Source organism: Amblyomma maculatum, chromosome 1, assembly GCF_055883805.1.
Source record: "Amblyomma maculatum isolate TAMU_Amacu chromosome 1, ASM5588380v1, whole genome shotgun sequence".
Lineage (NCBI taxonomy): Eukaryota > Metazoa > Arthropoda > Arachnida > Ixodida > Ixodidae > Amblyomma > Amblyomma maculatum.
This window is the reverse complement of record NC_139344.1, coordinates 59,168,641-59,188,290: the sequence shown is the minus strand read 5'-3', so window position 1 is coordinate 59,188,290 and position 19,650 is coordinate 59,168,641. Positions and strand designations below refer to the sequence as shown.

The following is a 19,650-nucleotide window of genomic DNA, read 5'->3' as shown; positions in this document are numbered from 1 at the left end:
CGCAATGCGTGGCAATAGAAAACTCTAGTGTTTCACTGCGCATCGGTTTTAGATGCGCGAACAAAGAGTTTTTCGCTCTTTTCTGGGAAGTAAGACTGTTGTCCCGACGAGCGTGAACCATAAAATGCTCGCGAGGTTGTGCTGACGACGGCAGATCTGGTTGAGCCTAGCTGCGAAACTCCCCTCAGGTAAGCAGATGGAGTCCGATTTAGAAATACAGGACGCTTCAGAAACTTCAATGCACCTCATATTTCTGTACTGGACTTTTCGACTGGGACCGGACGGCTTTGGAATGGTTGCCTCTTTTGTACACGTCCACCAAATGTCGTTTATGGCGCTAAATTTCTGCCGTTCACAATTCTATATCTATATCTATATCTATATCTATATCATTTTTTATCCCGTGTACTACAACACATTTGCATTCGTAATTGCCTTTGTAGAAGCAGCTCAGCATTTCCTGTAGAGTGGGGAGGCGAATCAGGCCCACAATGGGTAATTTATTTTACATAGTCATATCACAATAAGCGGCGCTACATGACTGAAATAGAATCCAAAAATCTATATTAAGTGATGCATAACACTGAGATAATTTTGACGTGACGCAGAGCATGAACTTGTAGCGCCGCGATTCAAGGGTGTCCAGTATTTATGCACATATTCTGCTTTTCTAGCACCGACGGGGAGCGTGCGGAACACTGCCGCTCACCTTGTCGGCGCGACAGTTGTGGTGGTGGTGGTGGTGGTGGTTGGTTTGTCACCGAAGAAAGAGCAACGCCAGTCGAGGACCATGTGAGAGCTCTTGGAGCAATGGAAGGTGCGCCGGAAAGCACGCAGGTGCTTCAGTGGTCCATCGCACGAGTTTGGGCCAGCCGGCTCACCGCACTGCAGGTAGCACCAGAAGAAGAAGAAAAGCTGGTCGTTGGTAATGTGGCCCTTGCCGCTGAGGTACTCATCATTATTAAGGTTGGCGATGCTGTAGGCCTCAAAGAGCGCCCCTACCGAGGCTAGCCTGTAGAGGATCTGCCATTCGACATCGCTGATGCTCTGCCAGCTGTCGTGCGTCTTGCGGAAGAAACACGTGACTTCGCGCAAAATATCATCGGAGATGCTTGCGTTCCACGAGTCCTTGTTCGTAAAGAGTAATGCCCCCATGGCCGAGGCCACCTCTGAGCCCAGGGCGCCGTACCGGATGCTCAGCGGTGCCTCCCGCTCGTACACGGGGTAGGCGAACGCGTACGGCATGATTGAGAAGTCGTCACGCGGATACTGCTGCTTACTCGTCAAAAGTGGGGTTTCGCGATTGCTGCGTTTGTCTATGACGACAGCCAAGGGCCACGGGCTCACGTCTGCGGGCACACTTACTGAGAAACCCTTGTTGACAGCCTCCCATGTCTTCGACAATAGAGGAGACATGTCCGTGTAGGCGCTGAAGACGCGTGTCAGGTACACGTTGCTCGAGCGGTCCACGAACTCCAACGCGGCCCCTGTGCCGTTGTCGTAGTCTGGAAGCTGCACGTCCGTCGGGAACAAGGTGCCTGGCCGTGAAAGTCTCTCCCTCAGCGCACCATGCACAAGCTTGACCATGGTTGTCACGTCATTGCGAACGCCGGGCGACACAAGGGTGTTCACGTACTCAGCGTTGAAGGCGAAGCCCATCGTCCTCTCGACCATAACGTAGCACATATGCTTGTGCTTTGTACCGGCTGCATCACGTGTCCCATAGTAGAACTCGGTCATCATATCACTGTCCGTGTAGAGGGAGAAGAGCTGCGCCACCACCCAGCCCATGTAGAGCATGAACTTGGCCACTCCATAAACGTGTGGCAGGTTTAAAAAGGCGCGCACGAAGGTAGCCTGTTGTACTCTGATAGTAACGGACGAGCTAGGAGCAATGCCCATTCGGTTTTTCACGGCGTCGTGCCAGAAGTACTCGCTCCTATTGAGGTTGGGCGTAAGCTTCCACAACATGTCCGTGGTCAGCCACTCCTCGTCCACTTCCTTCTTCGGGATGCGCTGTAGGATAGTGATCGTTCGGTTCTCTATCTCAGACATTTCGGCGTAAGTAATGGCATTTGACTCGTCGGTCACATGGTCATTGTACAGGCGCTCAAATAGCTTGGCGTGTTTCGAGTTGTACAAGGCATTGTACCAAACTTCCATCAACTTGGTAAACTGGGACGTGGGAGTGAGAAGGTAGCCTCCACCTCGTTCCACGAAAAGGCCCACAAGAAAGAGTAGCGACCAGTCTTTACACAAATAGAGAAAAGGAGACGCCAGGTTTCCTGTCGACGAAAACTGCGGCCAACGAAGCTCAGCGTTGAACAAAATGGCTTTCAGCTCTCCAACCTGCATTAATGTAGAAAGTACTTTTATAAAACAGAAAGTGGACCGTTGGTTTTCGGGTATAGAACAAAATGCCACACGTGTTTGCCTTTTCCAGTAGGCTAAGAAGTGACAACGCACATTGTTATGGAGCGAAAAGGGTAACTTTAAGAGATAGGAAGCGTGCAGAGTAGGCCAGATAAATAACTCGAGTTACTGACATTCTAGTCAAAATGGAGAAGAAGAAATGGGCATGGGTAGGGCATGTAAGAGAGGATAACCGATGGTCGCTTAGGGTAACAAACTGGATTCCAAGAGACGGAAAACGTAGCAGGAGGCGGCAGAAAGTTAGGTGGACGGATGTGGTTAATATGTTAGCAGAGGTCAAGTGAATGCAGCTAGCTCAGGACCGGGGTAATTGGAGTATAATGGCAGAGGCATTCCTGAAGCAGTGGGTATAATCCGGCTGGAAGAAATGACATCGATAGTCCCACCATGACAGCGTGCACTTGAGGACGTGCATGGGCCCCGAGAACATGCAAGGAAGGTCTATTTTCACCATTGCCGATTCCCTAACCAAAATCCTCATGTCTGCTTCGATAATACTGTAATTAATTGAAAGAAGCTATCACTGTAAAATCAATATCTTGCTCGTAGCTGTTCATATGGTCTGAAAAATAAATTAAAATAATGCGTATAGTGCCTGAATGACACCTAAAGTGCCTTTTATCAACGCTCACGAACGTCTTCGTTGCGCGCTAATGCATAAGTAGCCAGGTTATGGATGGCTTCAATCCAGCAAAACCGCAATACCGTGTTAAAGAGCAACTTATCAGAGTAGAAATGAGGACAACTTGAACTTCAGATGCTTTAGTGAAAACCACACTTTTTTCATTGAAAATGGATCAGTGACTTATGTTAGGGGTCAGGTTTTTGACTATATTTTCTCCTGCCCCAAGCGGGCACCCGATTAAACATTGTACACTAAAGTACGTGCATGGCCCAGAGAGCATGCAAGGAACGTTGAGTTTCGCCAATTCTGATTCCCTACCCAACATCCTGCATGTCTGCCTCGATAATACCGTGATAAAAATTGTAATAATACTCTGATAATTCTGATAATAATGTGATTGAAAAAGTGAGGCCTAACAAGTTTCAATAAACAGTGCGCTGAGGAGCGGAGAAGTGGGAAAGCTGCAGAGGAAGCTTGCGACAGGTTATAGAAAGAAATGGGGAGCAGGCTAATCCAGAGCAAGTTCCAAAAAAGATCACACACACACCAGCGCAACACAGCACAGACCACAAATGACGCCATAGGATGGCGATCATGATGGCGAATCAAGCCACGCGAACTCGTCCACCGTCGCCCGCAGCATACGTGCCGTACCTCCAAAAGGGACATACTGAATTTGACCATGAAGCACTGCCGGCCCATAAGCGTAACGCAGAACCATCGGCAAAAATGAAGTACAGGTTAACACGGGTATAGTCCTAAAAGAATGTAACACACATTATGATTCGAAGTGTTCCACAATGATATGCCAGCGAATTTAATGGCTGCCATCTCTAGTTCTAACTTCAGGAAGAAAACTAGAGCGCCCAGGAAACCGTATGTTATGTCTAGTAATGAGATCACCTCTGAAAAATGTTTAGTCGGGATATTTTGGCTTATTAATCGGGGCATGATGAAAGATGGATTGCAAAGAAAATATGGCGGAAATGCAAGATATTTAGCTGACGGTAAAGAGGGGCTGGGGGAGAGAAAAATGGGAGGGAAGGAGTATATAGTATCCGCCTCGCTTCCCAGTTGGCCCCTACACGTGAGATTAGCGGCATTTAGTCGGATGTAATTAGTACATATGTGGTCAGTTCAAATCCCTCGAACAGCACAGAGTATATATTTGGGAAGCGGTATGGCATGACACCACCCTGAACGCTGCATGAACAATGGTTGCGTCATAATTCTGATACGAAATCACATGCGTAGTTTCGTGTTTGATGCGACAACGACGACGTCTGCCTTTCTGCGATACGGGGTCCTTACGTTATCGCGTAAATGCTGGTTCACATGAAAGCGATGAAGCGAACTCAGCGGCGAGCGGCAGCGACACAGAGAAAAATTTCCAACGTGTTGGAACTGTGATCGCTGTGACCGCGACAGCTCAAAACAGGTTTTCGCGTCGCCACGGCAGAAATCACTAACGGTTTCCCTTGCATGTGAAAGAGATGATTTGAAATGGGTAGTCAGTGTTTTTGTAGAGTATCGTCGCAAGGAGTACACGCATAGCAGGAAAGTCGCGCATTATAAAGTGCCTCAAAGTTGGAGGTATAGCCGAACACCGGTTTTGGCCACGACCGCTTCTCTTCCTCGACCTATACGCTCTATCCCAGAAGTTCCTTGTAGCACTACCAAAGGTACGGTGAGTGCAGATGAGAAATACTGACGCTGCGGAATGCAGTGCAGGTATAAAGGGGTCATCTGAGCATACGGGATAGCATTGCTTAAAGTGCCCATTCGCGATACGCTATTTCAAATCGATCCTTAACGTAAACTCGAGTTACGTAAGTTATTTCCCGAATTTAGCGTTCCCGACTCTTGCGTATGCTGAAATTACGTTTTCAACATGCCGGCGCAGTTCGAAGCAGGTATAGTCTCACTGCGGAGTGAACTCGCCGTATATTTCTGGGTTTTTCGGCATGCTCAGTGGTCGTAAACGGAACATCGTGCGTTCGTTTGGCCTTATCTCACCTACAGTAACGTCCATGAGCGTTAAGCTCCATTTACATTTTTATTTGGAGTGATGGGTTTGCCTCTCTCATGCCTAAATAAGAAAGTGAGTTGGTTAAAAAAAAAAATTGTTTCAGCCAGAAACACCAGGTAACGACATTAGCCTGAGGTTGCCACCGCGGCTTCAGTTTAGTACGATGCAACAAAAGTGCGGATGCCACAAACAGCGTAACGTCACTAGAAACGCTATTCTAAATCTTTCGAATGTTCTTTTAAGGTTTGGTACGTAGGCAACGTCTATACTGTTTTCCAACGTTGTCTACATATACCACGAGCAGGCAACGTGCAGACGACGCGGCGCTGAGAAGCACGTCTAACGGACTCTCGCGATTGGCTGAAGAGGGCTCCCAGATTCCACACTGCAGCAAAGAAGTAATGAGATAGAGTATATATGCAGCTAGCATGATTTTCGCGCCTCGACAAACCTCCGTAGTCAGCCGGTTTCCTTAGGTGGACTGTCCGCTCGGCTGGAGGCGGTATAGTATAGTGGCTTGTCAAAAACACTCAAATCAAAAGAACGAAAAGAATGCTCCCAGCCGCGGCAATTGCTATCTACTACCTTAAGCAGTCGGATTAAAAAGGAAGGGAGAGAGCAGTGAGAAGAAGGGAGCGATATAAGCTTCGCTGCTTTTGGGTTGCTACGAGCCACCGCGTTCAGTAGCTTATCTTTTCCGCGCAAGGCCCAGGCGGCTCTCGCGGCTTGAGCTATTTGATGTGCCACATGAAGCCCCAACAGGATACAGCTGGCAGAGCTATCAAAGATAACCAATAGGTGCAGTGTCCGACATAATGCAGTACAGCGTGGAGAAAATTGAGCATGCTCTAAAGAAAGGTGGCATCCTTAAATCTGTGAACAGGAAATTAGGCATAGGCAAATATCAGATGTATGCGCCGACAAGGCGGGCAGTGTCATCACTAATATGTACAAGGTGGTCAAAGTAGCCGAGGTGTTCTGCACAGACATATATACAGTAGCCAGAGTAGGGGAAAAACAGCCGGGGAGGATCAGGTAACTACGGATTTGTTAAAGGATGAGGGGAGGGGGTTACAGTGCTAGAAAAAACTGGCCACCCAGTATACGAAATGCCTGGTGACATCGACAGAACCGGAATCATGGAAGAACGCTGATATTCTCTTTATTCATAAGCAAGGAGACGCAAAAGACTTGCAAAATTAACCAATTAACTTACTATCCGTTACGTGCATTTGCTGAGGTAACCGCTAATAGAAGCTGGGCAACCTTAGACTTTAATAAACCAAAATATCAATCAGGTTTTCGGAAAAGGTACTCTATCATCGATCATATCCGCACTATTAACCAGGTGACAGAAAGATAGTCGAAATATAACGAGCCGCTATAATTAGTATTCAATGATTACAAAAAAGTATTTGACTAAATCAAGTACTCGGCAGTCGTGCAGGCATTGCGAAATCAGTGTGTAGAGGAGCCGTATGTGAAAGTATTAGACGATATATATACTGGTTACACATCAACCATAGTTCTGCATAAATGAATTAATAAAATCCCCATAAAAAAAAAAAAAAAAAAAAAAAAAACATGTTAGGAAAGTAAGCACGATCTCATCAGTTCTATTGACAGCTTACTTGGGGGACGTATTCAGAGGCTTGGAATGGGGAGCAGTTAAGGGAAAGAGTTAATGGAGAACACCTCAGTAATCTGTGATTCGCTGACGACATTGCCTTATTAAGTAACTAGGGGGATGAATTGCAAAGAATGATTGATGACCTAGACAGAAAAAGCGGACAGGTAGGCCTTAAAATTAGGATGAAGAAGTCTAAGGCAATGTTAACCTGCCTCGGGAAGGAATAGCAGTTTACAACAGGTAGCGAAGCACTGGAAGTGGCAGGCGAATATGTCCATTTAGGACAGGTAGTAACCGCAGATCCGGATCATGAAAGAGCAATAATTATGAGAGTAAGAGTAGGATGGAGTGCATTTGGAAAGCACTTATGATTATGACTACCAGCTTACCGCTTAAGACGAAAGTATACAACAGTTGAATCTTATCTGTACTCCTCTATGGGGCTCAAATGTTGAAGCTAACGAAGAGGGTTCTGCCTAAGCTGAGGTGGTTCTAGAGGGTTCTACCTAAACTATGGAACTGAAAATGGTAGGTGTGACTTTAGAGATTGGAAGTGTGCAGAATGGTTCACGGAAATAACTCGAGTTAATGGCATGATAGTGGAAATTGAGCAGAAGAAATGGGAATGAACAGGGCATGCAGGGAGGAAAGAGGAAAATCGATGGTCGCCAACGGTAAAAAAATCGGATTCCAAGGGAAGGAAAGCGTATCATGGAACGGCAGAAAGTTTAGGTGGGGGGATGAGGCTAAGAAGTTCGCACGGGCGAAATGGATACAGCTAGCACAGTATTGGTTTAATTGGAGTAATATCGGAGAGGCCTTCGCTATGGGTATAGTCCGACTGATGATGATGATGATGATGATGATGATGATGATGATGATGATGATGATGAAGCTTTACAGGCTTAAAGATACGCTGAGTCGCCTTCTCACCTTTGCATGTGGATGCATAAAGACCAGGATACATGCGACGCGTTTTCCGACGATGTACTCAGTCGAAAAGCGCCGCGTAGACATGATGCCCAGCTGTCATCAAGCAAAAAAACTGCGAGCGCCGCCGCATATACCTCGGCGCGAAAGCAGATATAACCAACAAGTGTCAAATAACCACTAAACATGGTTTTTCAGAGTAAATAAAGTATGCTCGAGTGAATAAAGACGCTGGAGACGCCGCTCAGTCGAGCATACCGCTGGCGCGGTTTTCTTCGACACCTTTTGCATCAGGGAGGGAACAGCTTTTAGAGCGCAGCTCTTTGGCGCCCGTTCCTGGGTTTCGCGGCGTTGCTTTGTCCCTTGTAACCAGCTCCACTTTCACTCCCAGCTTCCTTCCTTCCCTTACGGCGCGTAAGGGAAGGAAGGGAAGGATTCAGGTGTCCACAGAAACAAGTGTGAGAGATACTGCGCCTTTCCATTATAACCAGCTCCACTTTCACTCCCCCCTCCCTTCCTTCCCTTTCTGCATGATTCAGGTGTACATAGAAGCAAGTGTGACAAATACTGAGCCTTTGCATTCCTGTGAAATAATTATGAAAGGCACGCTTCAGAGCTCAAGTGGAAGACGTGACCACACATGGTACACACTGCTAAGTTGGTTGGTTGGTTTGTGGGGTTTAACGTCCAAAAGCGACTCAGGCTATGAGAGACGCCGTAGTGGAGGACTCTGGAAATTTCGACCACCTGGGGTTCTTTAACGTGCACTGACATCGCACAGCACACGGGCGCCTTGCTTTTCGCCTCCATCGAAAAGCGGCCGCCGAGGCCGGGATTCGATCCCGCGTCCTTGGGAACAGTAGTCGAGTGCCGTAACCACTGCGCCACCCGGCTAAGATAAGCAATTCATGAATAATGCGAGCGCCCATACCGAACTGCAGGGTAACATGGGCAGTAACCGAGAATTCACACACTCACAGAGAAAAGCATCATATTTTGATGTAGTTTGCGTACAGCTAGTTTGATAGTCCGGATCTCTAGCCGATCGTGCCTTAGTTTTCGAGGAAGGCTTGGCCCGGATCTAGCCCGTCCTCATTTTTCTTTAAAACATATATTGCTAGAAATTCGATGAGACACTTGCTAACTTTGGCTACAACGTTTTCAAGTCAGATTAAGATACTTGCGAAGGTTCTTTCTTCTCGTCTGTAGCTTGTGGCATTAGTCTCTTCGCCGCGCAACGTTTCTACGGGCCCACGCGCTGCCTCCGGCAACCTCCCGATAATTTAATCGCTCCCTTCATTTCTCCGACCACAAAGCCTCCTTCACGGCAGTCAAGAACTGTTAGCCGAGTGTTTCTTGAAGGAATATGTTTGAAAAATAAAATAGCTGTCTGTAATGGTACATACAAGTCTTGCTCGAAATCTTCGCTTCAATCTATCGATAAAAGTGAAACAGCTGACGAGCTCCGCTCAAATTTCGCATTAGGAAGTAACGTATTCATCGGCAAATGTTTTTTTGAACCAAGATCAAAAAAAAAAAAAAAAAAAGCTCACTCCATTTTTTGTGAAGCATTTACTTTCCCGATAATCACATTTCCATGCACAAATGACCGCTATAGTGCGTAGAATATACTGCCAGTATATTTTAGGCACTGTATGACCGCGCTGCTCGTCGGTCATTTCGTCGGGGACAGTGCGAACCGCAGGAGCGTACTTTTCGCGCAGCTATGTGCTGGTGTCAGCCGCTGCTTTCCGTCCAACTGGACGCGATGCCACCTGCTCGTAAAATATTTGGCAGGTCTAAATCGGCGGTGGCGGGCGTTCTTTCCGACGTTGGGCCAAGCATGGAATACGCGCCGTCGGTCGAAAATCGCCAGTCTGACGCCGCAAACAAGCTCCATATGTAAACTGGCCTCAAAGCTGCCGCTGGCGATGCATGCAAATCTTTCAATCACTTGGCTCGACCGGCTCGACTTCATGGCCACGGAGGCAGGGCTAATGGCGGCGAGCATTTAGAAGCGGCGTATGACATAGGAGTGACATCAATCACTGCTAACATTGAAGTAGCCAAAAGTGTTCTATACTTTACACTGCGACTCTCTATTCTGGATGGATTCTGGTCAGTGCTCTCAGCAGCAAGGGTGTACGTACGTTGTAGCCACTGCTCTCGCCAAAGTATACCAGCTAGGTATCTCAGCAAAATTTAACCATGAGCCTTAAAAGACACGGAGTGTCTTAGCAATTGGGAAGTCAATTGCAAGCTGTTGAGAATCACCCGGCCTAGTCTGCTGCACTTCTTTCCCTTTGTCACAGATTAATTATTAGTAAAGACTACATGCTTGAGGAAACGTATCGTCTATTCAAAAGTTGTAAACCGTCATTGAAAAATTGTTGCGAGCGTTGTTTGCAATGAAGTACAATTTATGCGTGGTGTTATTTACGGGAGCTTCAAAGAAAGCTATCAGGTGACCCGGTGCTGGCTCATCTCTGTGGCCCAGTGAACACGCAAGACCGTACCAGGAATAGCGTCCCAGAGAAAAACAGATTTTGTTCTCTGAAGCGCGCCTCAAGACTCTGAGGTGGCACCGCTTTCACGTCGATGCTTTGTGTTGTGCGAGCTATCGTTCAAGGCTGATTAAAAACTGCTTTCCTAACCGTTAATTCTTTGCAAGTATCACAATCAGCTTTTTTTTTTTTTTTTTTTTTTTTTTTTTTTTTTAAGGCATCACATCTAGCCGCTAAGCGAAAACACAAGTCGGCTAACTGGTGAGTTAGCCAATTAGTGTTTGCTGATTCATTAAGTTTGAAAAACGAAAAACACTGCAGGCTAGGCCATACACTCTCAGCGGATTTCAGCGAGCTAGGACACGCTGCCTTTTTTAAAACATTACAGAAGGCTAGTACGCCAGCTATATCGAATCTTTTTGCAGGAATGTTCTTGCAAATAAGTAAGTTCGTTGGGTTTCTGTTGCAGTCATTCGAAGTTGTAGTATTAGAATATGCTGAAATAAAAAAGCTCTGGGCAGGTAAAAAAAAGTATTAGTCAAGGCTCAGGAGTCAGATAGAGATAATTTTCTTTAAAGCTTGTTTCAGAGCTGCCAATTGTTAAAATTATCTGGGGGATTTGACACAAGGACTAGAAAGCGAAACCACGGGTATCTTATAACATGAGTTGGTTATCGACTCTAACAGAGTACCTCAAGGTCCTGCCACAATAATGCAAGGCACTACAAAGAACAAGAAAATACTACAAGGCCAGTGACACATGCTGGTGGTGGTAGACGCAGGATTTGCGAAAAATAAAAATCAGTCGATTTGCATGATTAATCAAATGCGAAGTATTTGCATAGCATTGTTGCGCGAAAAAGACGGGACGTAAGAAACACACAGGCAGTTTTACTCGTTCAATTAATATGAACCAACTAGTCCTTCAGAGTGTATTTCTTCCGTTTCACGACGACATTTATTGCGTTGAGCCGTTTCACGGACACGCTCGGCACGTTTCCTCATTCTTTGTTGTTCTAGGTACTTCTGTCGTTTAGCCGCAACACCAGAACCTCTAGGCTCTGCTGGTTCGCGTTGTCTTTGTAACCGTTCTTGTTTAGCACGTCGAGTCCGGTGAACCGCAGTACCAGACGGCCCGGCCTGACCCATAGCGACGCCAATCAAAAGAGCGGCGCAGCCACCTCCTGAGCTCTCTCCGTGCCATTTGCAGTGGTTCTTATCAACGAGTGGCCCAGTAAGCTTCTCGGAGCCGAGGTCTACCACGCGTACACGTCTGCTGTCCGTGATGGCCGAGGAGTGACTGACTCTAGGGGACAGAGTCCGAATTTGAGGGTATGCGAGCGACACGCGGCTACTAGTCCGGAGTAGCACGTGCTTGTTCAGCATTGGCCGGTGACGGCCGCAACTGTGATACGCGCCACTCTGTCATTGGTAGCAGTTGTGAGGTCGCTTCGGCTTCTCATTGTCTAATACCCGTGACGCGGCACAACACCACCTAGCCTCGCGGCGTCGCCACCGTCTTCTTTGCGCTTTAACAAGCTCACGGAGAGAGAGAGAGAGAGAGAGAGAGAGAGAGAGAGAGAGAGAGAGAGAGAGAGAGAGAGAAAGAGCAGGCGTCGGACCGCCACAAGCGAAACCCGTGATTGCGGCCAGAAGTGCTGAGCATTACAACGAGAAATCTAGAGGGGTACGAGATTTTTTTTTTTTTTTTTGACAATAAAGTGTGATATGTACTGCAAATTTAGCACTGATATTGTAATGTTAGATGAACATGCAAAAGCTACACTAGTCTCTACATTAGTCCAAAGTCTTTCAATAAAGAACTTATCACAGCCCAGAAGTATCTGTAGGGCTTAAGGACTTCCTGAGAAGGCGACGCTCGAAAAGCGCTCCTGGCCCACCTCTTTCTGACGCTTGTGCAGCACGTTGATGCAGGCCGTGTAGGCCCTGGCGGCGCGCTGGCTGGGGTTCTGAAACTGTGTCGGCGCCTGGGTCCGCAACGCTAAATTGGTCACGGTCTTCTCGAACGCCACCAGCAAAGTGTCGAGCACGCTGTCGAAGCGCCTCGCAGCCCAACCTCCGCACACGTACTCGTAGAAGCTGTAGCACGGATCCGCGTACAGGTGGTGGCTGAAATCCATGGCTTGCGAATACATAGTGCACACCTCTGCACTCAAGAGAGAGAGATTTACTATAAAAGGAAGGAGATTAAGCGGTGAACATATATTGCGCCTGGTTGACCAAGGCAAGCCGGTCTCGTAGCTTTGTCAACGTCAGCCATGCTCCCCAGGAGGGGGTTAAGGGAAGGGAATGTACAAACTCGGCTGGTGGACAGAAGTGGAGAAGAGGCGCTAAATTACCATATATTAGACCGGTTCGAACTGAATGGGGCAGAACGAAGACGGAAATGGAATTGTCGGAAATATGTAATGAGAGTGTTTGTTTTAATTCTAAAGTACATGTGATTGAGCAATGTTGAGATATTGATTGAAATGGATACGAGTCGATATGACGTTCTCAGTTGGCTGCAGTGTTTCTTAATTGTGAGTTTTGGGGGGCTGCGTCTCCTACCACGTCGGAGGGCTTTGCCCATGGGATAACAGGTGCCAGTATGCGGTTATCGTGTGTTATCTGATGAGCCAGCTCATTTCATGAGATTCCTGCGGTCAGCGACCCACCGCATGGTGACTGACGATGGAGCCAAAGATTCAGGGTGGGGTCTATAGTCCTGCTTCTAAGTCAGAATGATCTAAACGGCTCAAGGACAAGCAAATTGCCGCCATAGAACCAGTATAAATGGTGAAGGAAGAAATGCGAACACGGTCAGAGTAGAACATGATGGAATGAATGACACGCATACTCTCTGGTGTAGTAATGCGGGGAGGATTACTGTGTGGACCACATATGTTAGAGGAAGAGCGCTGCCGCCAAGCTGCGAAGATTACATATTTCACGAATATGGACCTGTCGGTGCATGTTACAGTCTGCGCGCGGATAATGAAGGGCAGTGATGGGCTGCAAGCGCTTCCTTGGAACATTTGCTCATACGAGGGGCACTATAACGATGTAGAGGAGCAAAATGAATGTTGGCTGGAAGGGGTGAGGACGATTTTTGAATAGGTAGATTAATACGAGGCAAGTTTGCTTTCTCTAAAACCCAGCCACCCTGCATACTGCAGGACATTCAAGCCAGCTGCCTGTCTCTATGAAGGGGGGTAATATATAAAAAAGCGAAAAAAGAGGCTCTTGTCAGAGCACCTGGTGCTTGAGGTGAGAACAGGCATGATAACGGATGCTTATATAAACTTTTGAGCGCTGACGAAGCTTTCATAATTTGCTGCTGTGTGTGTTCAAAACGAGGAAGAGCATATAAAACTTTGCTTAATGCAGGGGCGGGCACTGGCTTGTTTTTCTTGCAATTTGGCTTGTCGTTTAACACGCCTGGCCAAGTGAGTAGTGGAACGGCACGAGCTTATTGCTGAATTAACATTCAATTTATGGTACCTTTGACGAGCATGAATGTAAAGAATTCTGCGTGACGGAACCGGGATATGTGATGAAAGAATGATCTGTTGTAGTAGGTACGTGACAGATGGAACAATTCGGACTTTTCTGGCGCAGGCGGAGTCTTACGGAGATAAGAAGGTGAAATATAATGCCGACACCTTTGTAAGATTAAGAGCTCAGTAGGACTTACCGGTAGGATTTACCAATAATTTAAGCAACTGGTAGTTTATGTAGTAAATTAGTTTTAAAAATATTCAGAAAGAAAAGATATGTCAACTAACCATTTAGGAAGCAGACCCGAACAATCAATTAGGTTTCACTGAGGCAAGGCGACGTTGATGTTGAGTTAGAGGTCGACTTGCCGCCGAAGTGCTCTACATTCATTGCTCTCATGCACTAAAATAAATCGCAATAGCAAAGAAAATGAGCCCGCGGAGGGTATAGTTAATAATAATAAAATATTCAGCCGCACCAGAGTGAAATACTGAGTTATATAGGAGGATCCCTAAATGGCCCTTTAGCTGTTGTCGCAATACGCAAGCAGCTGGAACGAAAAGAAAAAAAAAAAAGAAGATAAGCTATGATGCCCAGGAGAATAAATTCTAAGAGAATAGAGTGTTCTACTCAAGAAGCGACCACGTGCGCGCATTGCTGGTAACCAGAGCTGTGCTGCTACCAGGTTGTTAGTCAGTGCCCTTCAGAGAGGTTTATATCGAACGTGGTTAATTAACCTGTCTAGTCCCATACATTTGTGAAATAGGCTTCCTTGTACAAGTTAAATGGCGCCGCACTACCCATAATGACTCTTGCAGGAGGGTCTCGTTTGATTGCTTTTAATCTGAGAGTTAGACGTTTATTTTTTTCTTTAAGTCGCATCTCTTTTTTTAGTGTTCATTTTAAAACGCATGTTCTTTTCTTTCGTAGATATTATTTTTGAAGAACGAATTGCCAAGTTTTTTTCGGGGATTCAATGTGACAAACCCTGTGCGGCCGAAAGTCAGTTAGCCTATTTCGGCGTTTTTTCCTGCATGGAATGCTTAGTTACCAGAAGCAAACTTTCCAATGATAATACTTGAAGCTGGCAGAAGAACATTTTATCCGAATTGAAATGTGACAATGAATAAATTCGCTAGCCAGCAGACAAAAATTACACTGAAACTGTGGACTAAAAGCAATGCTTACATATTATCATTGAGTTTGCACTGAGCTGAGCTAAAAGGCGAGACACCACGTGATCTGTGTTTCGATGGCAGCAATGAAATTACCGCGTAATAATCACGCTAGCTAAGCCATGATCTTTCATAACATCCAGGTACGGTTTCGTGTCAGTGCCATTCGTGAAGTTAATAAACCCATTCACCAACCAACTACTCTATTCTGGTGGCGGGAGGGTGAATAAGCAGCACTTAGGCAGCAGGTGCCAAAAAGACAGTGCTTGCCGTTCTATACAAAAGCTAGTGAAGCAATATTTCAAATCTCACTGCTGCATTGCTTATACAACAATAGCAACTTCCCATCCCACCCCTGGTGCCTCTGTATAGTTAACTATCAGCTGTGACCGACTGCAGCTCGAAAAAAGCAGCCAAATAGGTGCGCCTTGAACAAAAAATGCTGATGTTTTCAGGTCGAAACCAAATTTTGAAATACGAATTCAGCGCAACTTTTTTTTTTCTGTTCTTCTCAGTTTAAACCGAACAGTCCCACCCCTTGGTACATCATTTCGCAGCTACACGAACCTGTAAAACCTTAAGCCTTATCGAAACGTATTGCGTGTGTCGAAAACGTATTATGCGCCCTGCGGGCGCGTATCGTCGGTGTCACCTATGACAAGCGAGCTTCCGTGCTGTGGCCTCAGTGCGACATGCCGATACAGTGCCCAAACCATATCGAACTTCCGTGCTCTAGAGCTGACTTCCGAGAACATGCAAGACTCGAGCGAGGAAAGTGTGCTTTACTTGTCCTGCATCCGGTCTCGATCACTTCCTTCTTCCTCACCAGCCGGATGATCATGACCACGAAGAGGAGGAAGGCCGTGACGAACACGGCGCATGAGACGGTGCCGAAGACCGAGTAGCCCTCGGTGCGCCACTTCCTGCGCATCGATTGCAGCTGTGAGCGAGCTTGGGCCGCGCTCAGTGGGCCCTTGGCCGACAGCAGTAGGTTCGCGAAGCTAGTGAAGAGTCCGCCGGACTTCGCCGCCGTCCCCTGTGCCGGTTGCGCGCACCGTTACACCATCGCTGCCATGGCGGCAAAACAGCGTGGGAAAATATTTGAAGGGAAGCGCAAGACAGCAGGATCAGTCGGGGTCACTCTCGCTTGTCTCATTGTCTGTGTGACAAATGGGCGGCATTATTTTTGCGGCACAACCTGTCAGTGCACAACCTGCAGCTCTCAACTAAGGCGCCTCTCATAGCCCACGTGCCCCTTTAACACATTAAACCACACCACACCACACCATACCATACCATACCATACCATACCATACCATACCATACCATACCATACCATACCATACCATACCATACCATACCATACCATACCATACCATACCACACCACACCATACCACACCACACCACACCACACCACACCATACCACACCACACCATACCATACCACACCACACCACACCACACCATACCATACCATACCATACCACACCACACCATACCATACCATACCATACCATACCATACCATACCATACCATACCATACCATACCATACCATACCATACCATACCATACCATACCATACCATACCGAAAACCAGTATAGCTTAGAACCATATATAGTGTGGCATTTCACAGGGGAAAATGTTCTCAGTCAGAAGTGAAAACAAGGCCTAGGAACGATGATGAACTTCGATCACTACACAGAGCGAATATATCAGCCGTGGACAGATCGATTACGCCCTAATGCTGAAACGTCTGGGGCGTCTGAATGGTGTGAACGGAACAGAGACTAACATAGGGATATCAGTAATATTCCCCAGATTTGATGATGCAATTACTGACCGCAGCTTAACATCACTGATTTTCCCCGAGGGTGACTTCTCAAACTAGGGGCTGGGAACTAGCGTACCATTCAAGTAACACTCCAACAAAAGGTATTTTCGCCGTCTGTCTTATTTTCCTTTCTTGTTTGGAATAATGAAACATCACAAGGTACTGCTGAAACTAGTCTATAATTTAAACACTCTGTTCTCGATAAGACGCCTGCGGCAGTCTAATAACCGAAGTCTTTCACTCAGGTTCAGGACGCGTTTCACCTTCTTTAAGCATGAAACTAAAAGATTTGTCATGTGTATCTACGCGTCACATAATGTTCACTAAAACAGATATAAGCTTCAGAAGCAACTTGCTTCCACAGTGAAAGAAGTAACCTTTTAGAATATGCCAATCCTGCTCGTGATTTTTGAACAGCGGTTTAAAACTAGCGTGGTATGCGCGCGGAATATCGCTTCTAATTTTTATTAGGTGATGTTTCTGTCCTTTTTATTTTCGGTCCACTAAGCAAGCACATCACGTATACACTTCCAGTGGTTCATGCACTTCATTCCCCATGGTTTCTATTACATCCACGTAGATGGAAGCTTAAGGCATCTGTGAGCCTCTAAATCTGCCCTGAGATAAGGAGGACCTTCGTGGTTACCTCATAAGACTTTTCGGCCTTTAGGGTGCCGTACGCATTTCACTATAGAATTCAAAAACAGGGGTCACAGGGCCCGTAGAGTTTTGACCAGTGCTGGGCTTGCTGGCATATCCGGTTGAGAGGCTTGAACGCCACAGTCTGGGGTAGAAAAAGGCATTGAGCGCATAACCAAGCTTGAGCGGCAACGCGGCAAGCAAAATGACCAGTTTTGGTCAATTTTGTTTGTATACGAAAATTTTATTTTATAACCGTAAGGTCTCCCTATCTTTTGTAACAAAAATGTTAGCAAAGTTTCCAGCACAAGTTTATAAAATGACCTTTTTCTGCGGACATGTGAGAGCTTATTGCCATCGGCGGTGGCCCAGTTGTCAAGGCCCTCGGTTACTGAACAGAAAAATCCGGGTTCGAAGCCAACCGCGACGGCCGCGTTTATATGCAGGCGAAGAGGAAAAAATTCTGTGTGCTGCGTGATATCATTGCGCGATAATGATCCCTAGGTGGGGGAAATTATTTCATAGACCTCCATTATGGCACCCCTTTCTCCCTTTCTTCATTCGCTCCCGCGTTCCTCCTTGCCTGCACGGTGCGGTTCAGGTGCCCACCGAGAAGTGCTACAGATACTTCGACTTTGCTTTTCCATAATGCGATTTGCATTTTGTCCACCGAGGAATGTGACAGATATTGCGCCTTTGCTTTCCCATAAACAAACTTGCATTTGTGAGCATCTTCAAAGTCGTAAGCCATCGCCGATCTGATGCTGTCGATGCATGGAAAACTCCGCGAGCTGCCGACAAAGCGCACGACCCATCTTACTGTCATCATGAAGAGAAGAGATCAGATCAGGGCTTCCATTGGTTACAACGCCGCAGTTATTCGAATAAAATTATGAGCATACGATACGATAAGCGATTTAAACGAAGCGTTAAACTTTAAGGCTGCTTTTCTATTTTTATGCAATTGTTTTCACCCATCCCTTCAGCATTTCGTAACTAATGCAAGGGAGGTTTTTATTTTTTTTTTGTATACACACGTTGCAGTTCTTGAACGCCATTCTTGCAACAAACGTCTTTATATGAATCAGAACGACGCAGTTTAACTTTTATTTCCTTAAGTACTGAGCGTCAAAAGAAACTAATGTCTTAAATGCACAGAAAGGTCTCTTGCCATCATGCTGGCTCAGGAAAAAGAAGTACGAACTTGTGCACTTTATTTTGATTGTTTTAACGCATTGGGAATGCGTTTGCGAGGATAATATCAATGTAGCAGGGCACAGTATGATACGGTATACCGGGTATAATTCCCCAAAGCCACATCTAATATAAGGAAAACCATAGTAGAGAGGTAGAGAGCTGCAGCAATTTTGACCACCTGGAGTTGTTTAACGTGTCCTGACGTTGCATAGTTAGGTTCCCCCGGCCAGTGGGGGCGAAAAAATCTTTGTTGGACAGCACTTTCACAAAGGTGGTGCTCTAAGTTCACAACCCAGGTAACGCCAGGATTGAACCCGAGTCCTCGGGATCAACAGTCGAGACCTCTAGCTACAGAGCCGCCGCGGTGGTCAGAGGGCGTTAACTGTAATTACTGAAATACAACATCAGCTAGCCTAAAATAAAATGCAGTTTTGAAATCAGCAGATGCATTTTCATATCTTTGACAGACTTTTGCAATGGTTTACGCATAAATAATGTAAATATAACTGAAGCGTCCCCGCTTAAGTTAATCAGACAACATTCAAGGCCCTTGTCGACTATGACGCTGCCAGCTGTCGTCTTCTGCAAAGTGCGTTTGTGAAAATGGCACGATGATTTTTATGCTCCTGTTTCGAAAAGCAGAGCATCAGCTTGGCTGACTTTTCACTTCATGTGGGTGGGTCGACGGGTTTGAACTCTCGCAAGCTTTAAAGGAGTTTCGATTTAAATTTGCATTGCTTGGAGTAGACTCTCTGATCTTGCTAATAGTTCTCAAGACCTTACCGAATGGCTTCGTGTTCGTGCGGGTGACCGAAATCTTCAACTGAGGGAATATTGTATGGGCACATATCGATACACGAATCATGCAAAATCTGGGCGCTTCTATGAAAAAGGTGCGACAAACGAAGAGGAGCTGTACTTACTGTAGTGGGAGGAGATGCAGTGAAGGTCTTCATGGTCGGTCACAGTATTTTCACCGCGTACGATCCTGATAGATGTAGTGATAAGGCTTGATAAGAGAGAATGCACTAGGCCACTAGGCGTCAGCTGCTTCGAAGCCTGTGCTAGTACTGACGACTTAAGAAAGAAGGTGAAATAAAGCTCAGTGTTGTTGGTCCTCACAAGCTACCATGACTGCCTCGTTTACCACC

The 19,650-nt window shown here is 46.3% G+C and overlaps 2 protein-coding genes across 2 annotated transcripts in view; one reads left to right on the top strand and one right to left on the bottom strand.

Moving 5' to 3' along the window:
- Window positions 1-19,650, top strand: part of Lim3 (Lim3 homeobox protein) — a 144,411-nt gene that overhangs the window by 53,145 nt on the left and 71,616 nt on the right. The window lies entirely within an intron of this gene.
- On the bottom strand, window positions 706-19,455 carry LOC146202529 (uncharacterized). Its single transcript, XM_084587508.1, has 4 exons — window positions 19,423-19,455; window positions 15,614-15,863; window positions 12,053-12,318; window positions 706-2,349 (listed from the first exon to the last, which is right to left on the bottom strand). Exons 1-4 carry the CDS (start codon window positions 19,453-19,455, stop codon window positions 706-708), a joined length of 2,193 nt encoding a protein of 730 aa, XP_084443634.1.

What these genes read in the sequence shown, in the direction of transcription:
- LOC146202529 (XM_084587508.1), bottom strand. Translation starts at nt 19,455, where the DNA reads ATGAAGACCTTCACTGCATCTCCTCCCACTACA. An exon ending in CTGCATCTCCTCCCACTACA is followed by an intron (nt 15,864 to 19,422) that starts GTAAGTACAGCT and finishes CAACCGGCACAG; the next exon opens with GGGACGGCGGCGAAGTCCGG. An exon ending in CGAGACCGGATGCAGGACAA is followed by an intron (nt 12,319 to 15,613) that starts GTAAAGCACACT and finishes TCTTGAGTGCAG; the next exon opens with AGGTGTGCACTATGTATTCG.